At 42.7% G+C, this 12,978-nt stretch overlaps 1 protein-coding gene across 1 annotated transcript in view; it reads right to left on the bottom strand.

The window, feature by feature from the left end:
• Positions 1 to 9,862: 9,862 nt before the first annotated feature.
• LOC102311062 overlaps positions 9,863 to 12,978 on the bottom strand; it is a 73,111-nt gene continuing 69,995 nt past the window's right edge. Inside the window, exon 9 of the mRNA XM_042215459.1 lies at positions 9,863 to 10,045. Within this exon, the coding sequence (XP_042071393.1) occupies positions 9,863 to 10,045 (183 nt within the window). The remainder of the gene's footprint in view (positions 10,046 to 12,978) is intronic.

The following is a 12,978-nucleotide window of genomic DNA, read 5'->3' as shown; positions in this document are numbered from 1 at the left end:
GCATTAACAGGACCTCAGTTTGGTGTTTCAGAGAGCTTTCATAAAAACAAATGGTGGATTCTACAAATATGTCAAATCTATAAGGGACAAGATTTTTAGTGCCAGACGTTTCTATTTGTAGTTTGCCTGCAGTCAAAGTTCATTCAAGTATAGTTCTGTGTAGAGAAACGGATGAACCCTCCGGTCATGAAATTTTATCTGGTTAAATTGGAAATGCCCCAAATTGCTGCTGGCTGTAGATGTGAAGTCAGCAGGCTAGTCAGTGAGTTTCCACTTTTAATTTAACTCCAGATTTAAATTAAATGCAATTAGCAATACAAAGCTGGTTTATAAAGATAAATGAATAAAAAAGGGATACAATGAAAGATCACATAATATCCTATGACTAAGGAACCACGAAGACCATGTTTAACTCACAGTTACTTCTTTATTAAGAGGGCATGCGCCCCACAGACTGAAAACTCTCCACCAACTGTTGCCCCCTGGTGGACGAATCCCTGCCACAACGTAACATTCCTCCCCCCTTAAACTGAAACTAATCTGTAGTTTTAATCACTACAGAAAATACCCATAAACAAAACTTCACCTTTATAAAAATGCAACAACCCCGTCCCCAGCCTTTACTGAAATTTCACTCTGTAATAATGAACCTTTAGTCCAACCTTAGGTTAACCTATAACAGTTCACCGTAATCTCCTTCTTATTATTGTCAATCACGGCACAAAGTCTCTCAGGTGCTCAGGAGGTCTCTTGGTTCTTTGTGATCGCCGTAACCCAGTGGCTGGTGATTCCTGTGAATCACTACTCTCCATGTGTGGCTTCACCACTGGTGTAACTTGCACCTCCATGTGTCTCTCATCATCGTCTCCTGTCTCAGCGCTGATGTTTGGGGCTGCCTTTGGGGGCTCGCCCGGGTGGCCTTCAGGCATTCCTGCTGCCAGGCACGGCTCCAGGCGGGCAAACAGCTGATCTATGTAACGCCTCACCACTGTCCCATTGCCCAGCATCACCAAATAGGAAACAGGCCCTGTCATCTCCTGTATAAGTCCTGGTAACCATTTGGGTCCTCTGCCATAGTTTCTGGTATAGACTGTGTCTCCAATAACAAACATGCGCTCCTTGGCATGTCTCTCATGATACAGTCTTTGGCTATCTTGTTTTGCTGTCACTTTCTGTTTCAAGTCAGGGTGTATGAGATCAAGAGTACACCTCAACTTCCAGTCCATCATCAACTCAGCGGGAGACTTCCCTGTTGTGGACTGTGGTGTGATTCAATAACTAAACAGAGCCCTGTTTAACTTGGTTGTGTGTCTCCAGTACTCTTTTTCATGAGTTCTTTGAACGTTTGCACTGCTCTTTCTGCTAACCCATTGGATGCTGGGTGATATGGAGCGGAGGTGACGTGAGTGATTCCATTCTTTGCCATGAACTCTTTAGTTTATGCACTTACAAAACACTGGGCATTGTCTGAGACCACCATCTCAGGAAGGCCGTGTGTGCTGAAACAGTTTCTCAGGCAATCTATGGTTGCAGCTGCTGTAGCGGATGGAACTGGATACACATCTAACCATTTGGAGTGGGCGTCGACTATTACTAAGAACATTTTACCCAAAAACAGGCCAGCATAATCGATATGTATCCTTCTCCAGGACTTTTCTGGCCACTCCCAGGGGTGTAGCGGTGCCTCTTGTGGCCTGTGTCTATGTTCTTGACATGTACTGCAGGACCTCACCTTGTCTTCAATGTCATTCTCCATATGCGGCCACCACATGTAGCTTCTGGCCAGGCCCTTCATGCGGCTCATTCCTGGGTGTGACTGATGTAGCTGTTCCAAAAGGGGGCATTGACCTCGATCACCACCTTTGCCCCCCACAGCACACATCCATCCTGCACACTCAGCTCCTGTTGTCTCTGTCTGTAGGGCTGAAAATCAGGATGCTGCATAGTGGGCCATCCTCTCAAAGCATACTCACGCACTCTGGAGAGTATGGGATCTTTGGTTGTCCATCTTTGCAGCTGCTCAGATGTCATCACGCCCTCCTGGTCCTGATCTACCATCAACACCTGGTCCTCAGCTGCCACCTCTTTAGGGAGGTTCTCTGGAAGAGGGAGACGACTCAGACCATCAGCATTACTGTTATTTTTGCCTTCTCTGTATTTAATGACATACTCATAGGCTCTTAATAACACCGCCCATCGCATGATCCTCTGTGACGCCATCTGAGGGACGGCCTTCAACTCATGGAACAAACTTATCAATGGCTTATGATCCGTGATAATCATGAACTTCCTGCCGTACAGGTACCTATGAAAATACTGTACACCAAATATTACAGCCAATCCTTCTTTATCAAGCTGTGAGTAGTTCTTTTCTGCTGCATTCAGGGTACATGATGCAAACCCAATGGGTTTTTCCTGACCATCTGGCATGCGGTGAGCTAGTACTGCTCCCACTCCATATGGGGAAGCAAGAAAGAATTAAATCTTTTTGCTCATAAAAGTGTACCAATAGACTGCTTGACTGCAACAGTTCCTTTGATTTGCAGAAAACCTTCTCCTGTGCTGGTCCCCCACACCATGGTTCCCCTTTCTCAGAAGCTTGTGCAGTGGGGCCAACAGTGTGGACAAGTTTGGCAAGAACTTATTATAGAAGTTCAACAACCCCAAATAAGCTTTGAGCTCTGTCACTGACTTTGGGGGCGGCGCCTCCTGCACTGCTTTCACTTTTGCTGGCACTGGATGTTAACCGGTCTTATCCACCCAATGTCCTAAAAATGTCACTTCCTTCTCCATGAATTGACATTCGCTCCTTTTTAAGCGCAGGCCCACCTCCTCCAAGCGCTGCAGCATCAAGTACAACCTGTTGATATACGTGACTCATATCTAACTTGGTGTATTTTTCTCCTCCCACCAGCCCCGCTATCATGTCCTCCATTCTTGGAATGGGGTATTGTTCCTGCTCCACTTTCTTTTTCATAGCAAACGGAACTGATCGGGGCTTATAGAAGCATAGTTTGGCATCACCGGCTACATGCATCTTTGCTGCAAACCCCTTCAGCGTTCCCAAATCGTCCTTAAACACTGTTTCATGTCTGGCCAGTATCCGCTGTAAGGCATCATCTCTGCCTTCTATCTTATGTACAGGTTGCCAGTCTAATTGGAGGGCCTTAATCCATCCCCAACCCATCAAACTAGTTCCAGCCCCTTCAACCACCAGCACATCCAGTTTTCTTTTACTGTTTCTGAATTCCACCTGCATTGGACTGCTCCCCACACGGGTACCTTGTGGCCTCCATATGTTCTCAGTTTGATTCCACACTTGCTTACTTTGGGTGCATTACTGCCTTCAAAAGGTTTTTTAAATGACTCCTTCGACATGATAGTGTAGCCACAGCCTGTGTCTACTTCAAATGTCACATTCTGTCCATTTACTTTTAGCTTCTGTCTGATGGGTTCCTCCCTTGGAATGCCAATCTCCTCATGCACATTATACATAGTCACACGACTTGCCTTTATGTGGTGCATTTCAGCTCCTTCTTCCTCACTCTCCACATTCTCCTCTTGTAAGAAATGGGCTCGTTTTCCTTGTCTGCCACGCCCTCCTTTTTGTTCCATTTTCATTCGGCAGACCCTTTTTATGTTTCCCACCTTTCCACAGTTGTGGCATATTTCTGAAACAAACCTGCAGTCCTTGGCCACATGATTTAGTCCTCCACATCTGTAGCACTTCCTGACAACCTGTTGTGACGTCGAGCTGCTGTCCTCCATCTTGTTCACTGCTCCTAATTCTTTAGTGAATCGCGACTGTTCCGTCATGCTCTTCAAGTCCACAATGTCTCTGTTAGCAGCCTCCATTGCTTGAGCAAACTTCCGCGCCTTTACAAATGTTAGTGAATCCTCTGCTAACAATCTGCGCTGTATCCTGTCGTCGCTTATTCCACATACTAAACTATCCCGCAGCATCACCGTCAGGGAATCTCCAAAGTTACAGTCCTGTGCGAGCTTCCTCAGCTCCACTACATAATCGCCCATACTTTCCTCCGGCCTTCTATTCCGTGTGTTAAACTTCCACCGCTGTACAATTTCACTCGGCTTAGGGTGAAAATGATTGTTCAACAATCCCACCAACTCAGCATAAGAACAATCCCCTGGCTTGACCGGACTGAGTAGGTTCCTAATCAGGGCATAGGTCTGTGCGCCCACACAGCTCAACAGTACCACTCGCTTCTTCTCCCCCTCCTTAATATCATCGCCACAAAGAAGTAATGCAAAATCTCACAATATTCCTCCCAGGATTGCAGCTCGCTGTCGAACGGTGCCACCGAGCCCACTGTGGTAACCATTATTCCACACCAAGGGTTACGCTCCGCTTCCAACAGATGGTAGCGCTGTACCACTTGCCGAACCTCACTTCATAAGTCACTTATCACGGCGTAACTTCACAGCAACACCTGGCTTTTACCCTCGTCGCCATATGTAATATCCTATGACTAAGGAACCACCGAGACCATGTTTAACTCACAGTATTAAGAGGGCCGGGGCATGCGCCCCACAGACTGAAAACTCTCCAACAACTGTTGCCCCCTGGTGGACGAATCCCTGCCACAACATAACAGATCAGTTTTAGAAATATCAGTAAGTGGTTCTTTAGAGCCAGAGAGACACTGCAGGAAGTCTGAGATCTTCCACTTTAGAGGAAATGTGGAGTCCCAGCAATTTTCAGGGTTCAGGGAGAAAGGCTAAGAAGATGCTTTGCTCTTTAAAAGCATTTGTTGATGAAAGGTTGCATTAATCATCTTACTCATGTGTAAAATTTCACTTTTTGTTGAGCCCAGAGCACACAGAACCTTTTACGTCTCCTCCCAGTCGCACTCGGCATGTGTCCAACCCCCCCGCTGTGTCAAGAAATGACGGATAAAAAACAACTGTCTGTTACTGTGACTCTTCCACATCTCCACAGTAATGCTCCATTTAAATTATCCAAATCTTTTTCCTCTGTTCAGCCATAAACCCTCAACACAATTTTCATATAACATTTTATCTGAAGTAACTCACGTTTTTACATTTCATGTTTTTACATCTGAATAGAAAAACTTTTCAGTGTTAGTTAAAAACACTAGAAATTTTATATTTAGCCATTAGAAGTGCCCCATTTTTATGATCGTTGATAGAAACCACCAAACATCAATCGCACATAAGATGGACTGAGAAGAAATACTTGTTTTAGAAATATGTGTCTGAGTTTGGTTAAACTTTTCATTTGCATGAGCTTTGGACTTTTTTTTAAATAAAATGTGCAGCAATGTTCAAATAAATTTGTTATTTTTTATATTTTCTTTCTGCAGAAGTTGTATTTAGAAGAACAGAGAATTTGTCATTTGGGCCTCTCTTAATTATGGTCAAGGCTCTATTTTGGGTCGTGCCTTGTTTGCACTGTATATGTTGCCACTGGGATCTATTCATTTAAGAGAGCGAGCCAAGGTAAAGCCATACCTTCCTGGTGATGTCTTTGAATGTGTTATTCATGTGTTCATTACTTGCAGACTGGACTACTCCAATTCTCGGTACTTTAGTTTGGACCAGGCCTCTCTTTATCGTCTCCATCTGGTCCAAAATGCAGGTGCTCGTCTGCTGCCTGGCACTAAACTGAAGCAGAATGTTGGCCTCTCTACACTGCTCGAACATTTTAAATCGTTACTAAAAGACATGTTTTTATGGTCTGGCTTTTAACACAGATTGAACTAAACATTTTGGTTTTAACAGCCTTAGTTGTTGTTGTTCTAGTTGTTTTTATTGACTTTATTTGTTTGTTTTGCAATATTTTACTGAATCACTGTTGTGCATTTTAGTTATTTTAGTGGCATTTTACATTGTTAAGCACTGTTGGTAATGTGCTATATAAGTAAACCTGACATTGACCTTAGTCAAGCTTCCAGTGACTAAACATCTCTCTTCCATTTCTTCTCCACATAAATGGACTACTCAGATACAAATATATGGCAGGTAGGGTTAGAGATGCCCGTGAAGGCTAATTCACGCCTATGGATGGAATTCAGGGCTGGCTTTAATATTCATAGTTGTTCCACTTTGGCTTTCCAGCCCCTTTCATTCGTTTATATGAGTCAGTGCATCAGTCAGTGCTGAACAAAAATGACCTCGTGGCTTCAGCTTGTGATTTATATAAAAAGAAGATCTTAAAGGTGTTTTTTTCACACTTGATAACTTCTTTTAATGAAATGATGAAAATTTCATTTCTGACAAATACTGGGCTACCCCTGCTGTACTTTGTTACTCAGAGAAAAAAAACAGCTGAGCATGAGGGAGTCAACCTGGAACTTTTTTTCAGATTTGTTTTCATTTTTTTTTCCTGTGGAATGACCCAAAACCACCTTTACACACACAGCTGACACAAATCACTGAGGTGCCATTCAGAGATAGTATTTCACGCACTCCGAGTTCAGGTGTGCTTCTTTCAGGTCACCGGTCACTCAACATCTCAAAATCTACTCTCCACCCTGTTTTCCTACAGCATCAGCCCCTCAGACCAACATCTGACCGCTGCTGAATAAAATGCAGATCACATTAAGTGTGTGAGATGGAAAAAGAAGTGAATCAAATAATGAAATAATTTCTTTTTCAATTTCTGAAATCCATGTCAGCCAAAGACAGCACATTCTGTTTGTGACTGTGATGGGGAAAAAAGCTGATTACTTTGGATCACCGAGCAAAATTGGTGCAAATCTGAAAGAAATACAGAAGGAAATTACTTATTGTTAAGAAAAAAATAGTCATGAAACAAAAGTAATGAGTAAATTATGTTAATATTTTTTTTAAAAATGATAATACAAAACATTTTTCAACCATTTATCCACAAATCTACCCATTCATTCATTCATTCATTCATTCATATCCTACAGACACTTTTCTCACTAATGTTTGCAGAAACAGGACTAAGGAGTTGGTCTAAACACTGTTTTATCTCTCTAATAGCTTAATTGTTGTCAGTGTCATTGAAGTGTTCACATGCAACATGCAGACCTGCTGATTCACTGGCAACAAGCTTGAAAATAGGTCTTTACACAGCATGGAGCTGTCACTGTGGGTTGTGAGTGACTTTAATTGTGATAAAATGTGAAAATGCTCACTTCAGACAGTGCTTGAAAAGCAGTCTGTTTACTCTGCAGGCAGTTTGGATACAGGGAGCTCTGTGGTGATGTAACATAGCCTGAGACGCCCATGTTGGAGGTCATTGGTTGTTGGTTAAAAGCGACTCCAAGAAGCTCTGACTAGGACTCGTCATTGCTTCCCATTAGGAATAAAACAAGAAAAATACAGATGATTCCTTTTAAAATCTATTGATCTAAAGGCTTTTTAAGTCAGTTCAATTTGGTTTACAATAATAAACGTATTGTAAATTTAACAAACAGCTTATGGGAACTCCACAGTTGTTGTTCTTAACAGCTTCCTACACTGCCTGGTCTGGCTTTGTCTCAGTAAAGACTCCCTCTCCAGCTCATCCTTGGGAACACATTCCCAGGCCAGGTCTGCTCTGGGCCCTTCTTTTGGCAGGACATTCCCAAACCACGACTGCTTTCAATGTCAAGGAGGCTCCACACTGAGCCTCTTTTGAGTGACTGAACTCCTCACCTTATCTCTGGGAGAGTGCAACCACCGAATCACAGACAAATCTAATTTTTCTCGCTTGTGACTGTGATGTGATTCTTTTGGTCACTTCACAGATCTCATGGCCATAGCTGAGAGTAGGAAGGTAGATGGATGGTAAATCTACAGTTTTGCGTTCACGTTTAGCTATTTCTTTCCTATAGTAGACCTTTACAGGATCTGTATAACTGCAGAGTGTTTGTCAATCTCCAGCTCCACTTTCAGTGGCAGTAACTCATGCCTGAACTATTCTTCTGGCTTGGAGATGCTAATTCTCATTCCCAGCTCCTGACTCTGTGCTGCAGACTGCCCCAGTCCACGCTGGAGGTCACTGCACGCTGAGGCTAGAAGATCATTTACAAGAGCAGAAATGTGATCCCTCCATCACATGGTTATACCTAGAAACTCTGCATCCCTGGCAGAGTCCAACTCTTACCAGATTCATGTCTGACTTAATGCCAACACTATGAACCAGCAAATTACTCTGAACCTTACATTTGAGGTGAGATTCATCTTCTGCAGACTGAACTTTCATGCACATCATCAGAATCAGCAGAACCCAAACAAAGGCCAGACACAATGTGAGGCCTATATTTATTCCCTTGTTTTTATTCTCCGTAGAAATGTAATCCTGTTTCAATAACCTGCTATTATTCCCTCAGAGCTCTTGTACAGGTTTCACTTACAGCTGTTCATCCTAAATCCTGTGGAGGTGTTTGTGCTGTTTTACCCAAACAGACTGCAGGCTGTCTCTTTTCACTCTTTATAACCACACAAGGGACACATGACAATAAATATGTGTGAAGTCATAAAATATGTGTGTTCTGCATTTACAGAACATATTGTACATATTGTAGTGTTTGTATTCTTTTAGCAATTAGCTAATGTGTGTGTCTGTGCGTGTGTGACACAGCTACCTGTGTTCATGAGCATGAAAAGCAGACGGTACAGAGGGATGACCTCCACCGCCATCTGTGATTCTGTGGCAGCCTGCCACCCTGCTAACAGCGAAACCTCCATCCATCCATCTGGCAGTGGACACATACCTGTGTCAGGATTTTTCACATTAATTTAAAGTTCATTTTTGTCTGATCTGTCAGACATTCAGTGACTTCATACTCAACTCATACTACACAATATTTACTATTGACATTCATAATCTTGTTATTACCGTCAACGTGCGTGTGTGTGCGCGCGCACATGTGTGTGGTTTCAACCAACACTGTTATGTGTATATCTGATCAACTTTACCTCTTGATTCTTATTTCATCATATCAGGGTTTCTTTGGCTGCAGGTGGTTTTGTGCTTTGAAATTCAATATCTGGGAAAGCATGGGATTCTTGGTTTGAATGATAAATATCACAAAGATGCACTTTCATTTGACTTTGAAGCCACTGGTCAGAAAACAGAAGCAAAGTGAACAGAAACCTGTGTATATTCATGAAGGTGAAGCCTGACTGTACCTCTGCATTGAAAACTCCTTTAAGAAAAAAATCAATGCAAAGAAGAATAAATTAAAATACAAGGCAAACAATAACTCCATCGCCCCTGCATGGACCCTGTGTGGTATAAAGTGTATCAAATGAAAGGCAGTGCCACAAGCATGATGAATGGGGAAACTGTTGCCAGCATTGCCTTGGACATAACCTCAAGGTTTTCCAGAACTCAATCAGTTTGATGAAACAAGTTTGAGATACCAATGTTTACAATATATGAAATAAACTGTACACTGTAAATCAAATATATACACATCTTCAGCCAGCTGCACACTGAAGAGCTCTTTTTTCTGGGAGAAATTGGCAGACATTTATCAATGAACCCTACATTGCACAGAACATGATAGAAACAAATGTTTAAGTATTTTGGACGTCTCTCTCAACTGTGTCTGTGTTGTGAGTTTGGCTGCTGCAAATCAGCTAGGAACAAATATGCAGTTCATAGCTCTCACTATGATTTAAACCCTTATTCTGTTTAGGTTAGTGTTTAAGATATGTAGATATATTATAAAATTTGATAAGATTGTCATATGGTAGCTAACGGTATCAAGATTGAACTTTTCAAAGGTGTTTCCTTTTTTTAAATCTCTCCACAGAGAAAAAATCTGCCCTTCTCTTCAGATTCCATATGTTCTGTATTTATCTAGTTAAACTTCCATTAATATTCCATCCGTCCGTTTTCTGCTGCTTATCTGGGTTCGGCTTACGGCGCCAGCAGTCTGAGCAAAGAGGCCCAGACTTCCCTCACCCTCGGCACCTGCTCTAGCTCATCGAGGGGGGAGACCGAAACGTTCCCGAACAAGCCGAGAAATATAATCTCTCCAACGAATCCTGGGTCTGCTCTGGGGCCTCCTCCTTCTGCTAGGATATTCCCAGGATACCTCACCTATGAGACATCCAGGAGGCATCCTAGTCAGATCGGACCAGCAGCGGCTCTACTCCAAGTCCCTCAGCCCATTTCTAAGAGAGATTCCAGAGACTCTTTGAAGGAAACTTATTTCTGCCACTTGCAATCACAACCTCATTCTTTTGGTCTCCACCCAGAGCTCATGACCATAGGTGAGGGTAGGGACATCTACTCTCCCCTCAATTGAGAACAAAACTCAGAGGGACTTGAAATTACTAACAATTGGACCAGCACATTATCCCTGACCCGGAATGGCCTTTCCACCTGTTTCTGGCTGAGAACCATGGTTTCGGACTCAGAGGTGCTAATTCCCATTCTCATTCTTGCAAACCTGCAAGCTGGAGGTTACCACCTGACGAACTCAACACAGCAATACAAACCAAACTCTCACTACGATTTTACAGGGACTGAATGGCCTGTAACAACTAGCCAGACACCCTATATTTCTGAAGCTTGAGCGTTTGATTGCTTTTTCCAAGTCCACAAAACACATGTAGACTGTTTGGGGAAACTCCCACACACATTCGAATATCCTTGAGAGGATAAAGTGATGGTCCAGCATTCCACAACCAGGTCAAAACCCACTTTGTCCTTCCTGAAACTCTTTTCCAGCACCCTGGCATAAACTTTCTCAGATAGGATGAAGACTGTGATCGCTCTGTAGTTGGAGCACACCCTTCTTGAACAGGGGAACCACCATCCCAGTCTGCCAGTCCATAGGCACCGCAATGCAAGATTGCAGAGACATGTCAGCCAGGACAGCCCTACAACATTCAGAGGCTTCAGGAAATCTCATCCACCACAGGGGCCCCGCCGCTGTGCCATAGTTTAACCACGTCCGCGACTTCACCCACAGATAAACTTAGTGTAACATTTTTTAAATACTTTGCAGAGATCCGTGGTGCCCCAAAGCTCCAGTTGAAACAGTGCTGGACACCAAGAGAAACAGTCTGATCTGCAGGACTGCAGCAACAATAGCGACCAGGTGAGAGCAGTTTGTCTGTTTGGAAGCACTTGGTTCTTTTGGAAAAGATTAATTTGATGGTGGCCAGTGTGACAAAATGTGCCAAGCGGTCCTGATCAAGAATGAAACCAGGGCACCACCAAAGGACATGTTGTGTGTCCGGGAGGCGAAAATGAGGACGGGCTGCGCGTGGTGCTGATGTGTGTGCAGGTGTGAACCTGTGTGCTTATCTGTATTAAAAGGTGACTGGCCCAGTAAAAGAATCAACTTGAAGGAGACACACAGAGATTGGATTGTGTGTGTGTGTGTGTGTGTGTGTGTGTGTGTGTGTGTGTGTGTGTGTGTGTGTGTGTGTGTGTGTGTGTGTGTGTTAGAAAGAGAGTGAGAGAGAGGGCGAGTGAGTGTGTGAGATGGAGTATCAGAGTGACAATAGCGTTTGACAGTTTAGCCCCACGGTGTTTGAATATAATGGCCTGTGTGTTGCTGGCTGCTGGCTCAGTTCTCACCTTTGCTCTCATGCATACCAATGGGCAGCCATTCTCATTCATGGGCTGTGCAAACTGACTGAGTCAAGGGCAAACATGCTTATGCAGTGCAGGGGAAAAGAATTAATCTGAAAGAGTAAGGAGACTCTGGTTGCAGCTCAGTGCATTTAATGAGTATTTATGCCATCTAATGGAATACAAAGCATGGAATGAATATTTGGGGGAAACCAGCTAGCTGCACTAGCATAAACATACAGCAGGACATCGGTGGCCTCGTTTAAAGAGAGATCAATGCTGAGAGTCTAACCCTGCATTACGTTTTCATTTTAAACCTATAACTGCTTCTACTTTTTCTCTGGCATTTTATGGCCACTGAAACAGATTAAACCTGGGGGCTGCGTTTTAGTCTGGAAACAATAAACACCCCACTGAACGAGCATGTTTGTCAGTGCCTGCTTTGTTATAGCCTCATCTTAGTTAGACAAGGCTATAACACATTTTTAAGAGTATCCTTGACTACCGATTAATTCAAAATGGATGAAGAATAAAACATCATTGACCTTGTTGTCTGTGCTAGCAGCTGTTTTTTTTCTCATGCTCCTAGCTTTCAGGTATGTTTGAATGAATTCTTAACTGGTACTTGAATCTCATCTGAGCACAAATCTTTAATAACAAAAGCAGATTCCTTTGTTTCACACTAACGGAAACATCAGACTGAGACTAGAAACGTTTCACATTCTCCTGCTGAAATATAATTAGCATGGGGAAGATGAAGCAGTAATAATCTTTGACCCGAGTTACCTGCATCAATTATGAAGAGAAGGCACAGAAAGGTTATTTCCAGACAAATCATCATCTCTCTCTGCTACTTCGTTTACAGCAGTTTTACTTTCCTTTCACCGACATTCCGGTTAGCGGTCTCTCAAATGAAACCATTTCTATCTGGCACAAAATTAATCATCAAGAAAAGATGCACTAATTTGTTTACTACTTCCCCCTTTTTGTTCATCTTAATAGTTTTTTTGATTTGTTGTTTGGGATTTCTCTGATGCTTTTTACAGTCTGACCTTGGATGTGGAATTCTTGTAGCCTTGTTTCATTTCTATCTAATCAAAAGCAAAACAAACAAAAAAAATGTTAATAGTATTTTTAAAATATACACTTTAATTTTAAAACTGTGTATATACGGTATATTCTTTGTATTTATTATCTCACTCTTATTGCCTGTTTATGCCCTGTCCTTATCTTCAATGTCATGCTGCTCTGTTGTATCTTAATTGCCCCTTGGGGATAAATAAAGTCTTTCTGATTCTGAAAAAACTGTTGGCTCAGTTGATGAAGTAATATGTTATATCCTTATTCCTTTGTTATTTTATCCAGAATGCTGCAAAACTGTCATGGTCCCTGTGCCTCACCAGCTGATTCTGTATTAGGCAACATGTTTTCTCGCTCTCTCTCTCTCT

The sequence above is a fragment of the Haplochromis burtoni genome, unplaced genomic scaffold (genome assembly GCF_018398535.1).
Source record: "Haplochromis burtoni strain Fernald_Lab_line unplaced genomic scaffold, NCSU_Asbu1 Contig_727, whole genome shotgun sequence".
NCBI classification, from domain to species: Eukaryota; Metazoa; Chordata; class Actinopteri; order Cichliformes; family Cichlidae; genus Haplochromis; species Haplochromis burtoni.
The sequence above is the reverse complement of the archived record's forward strand: the minus strand, read 5'-3'. Positions and strand labels throughout refer to the sequence as shown.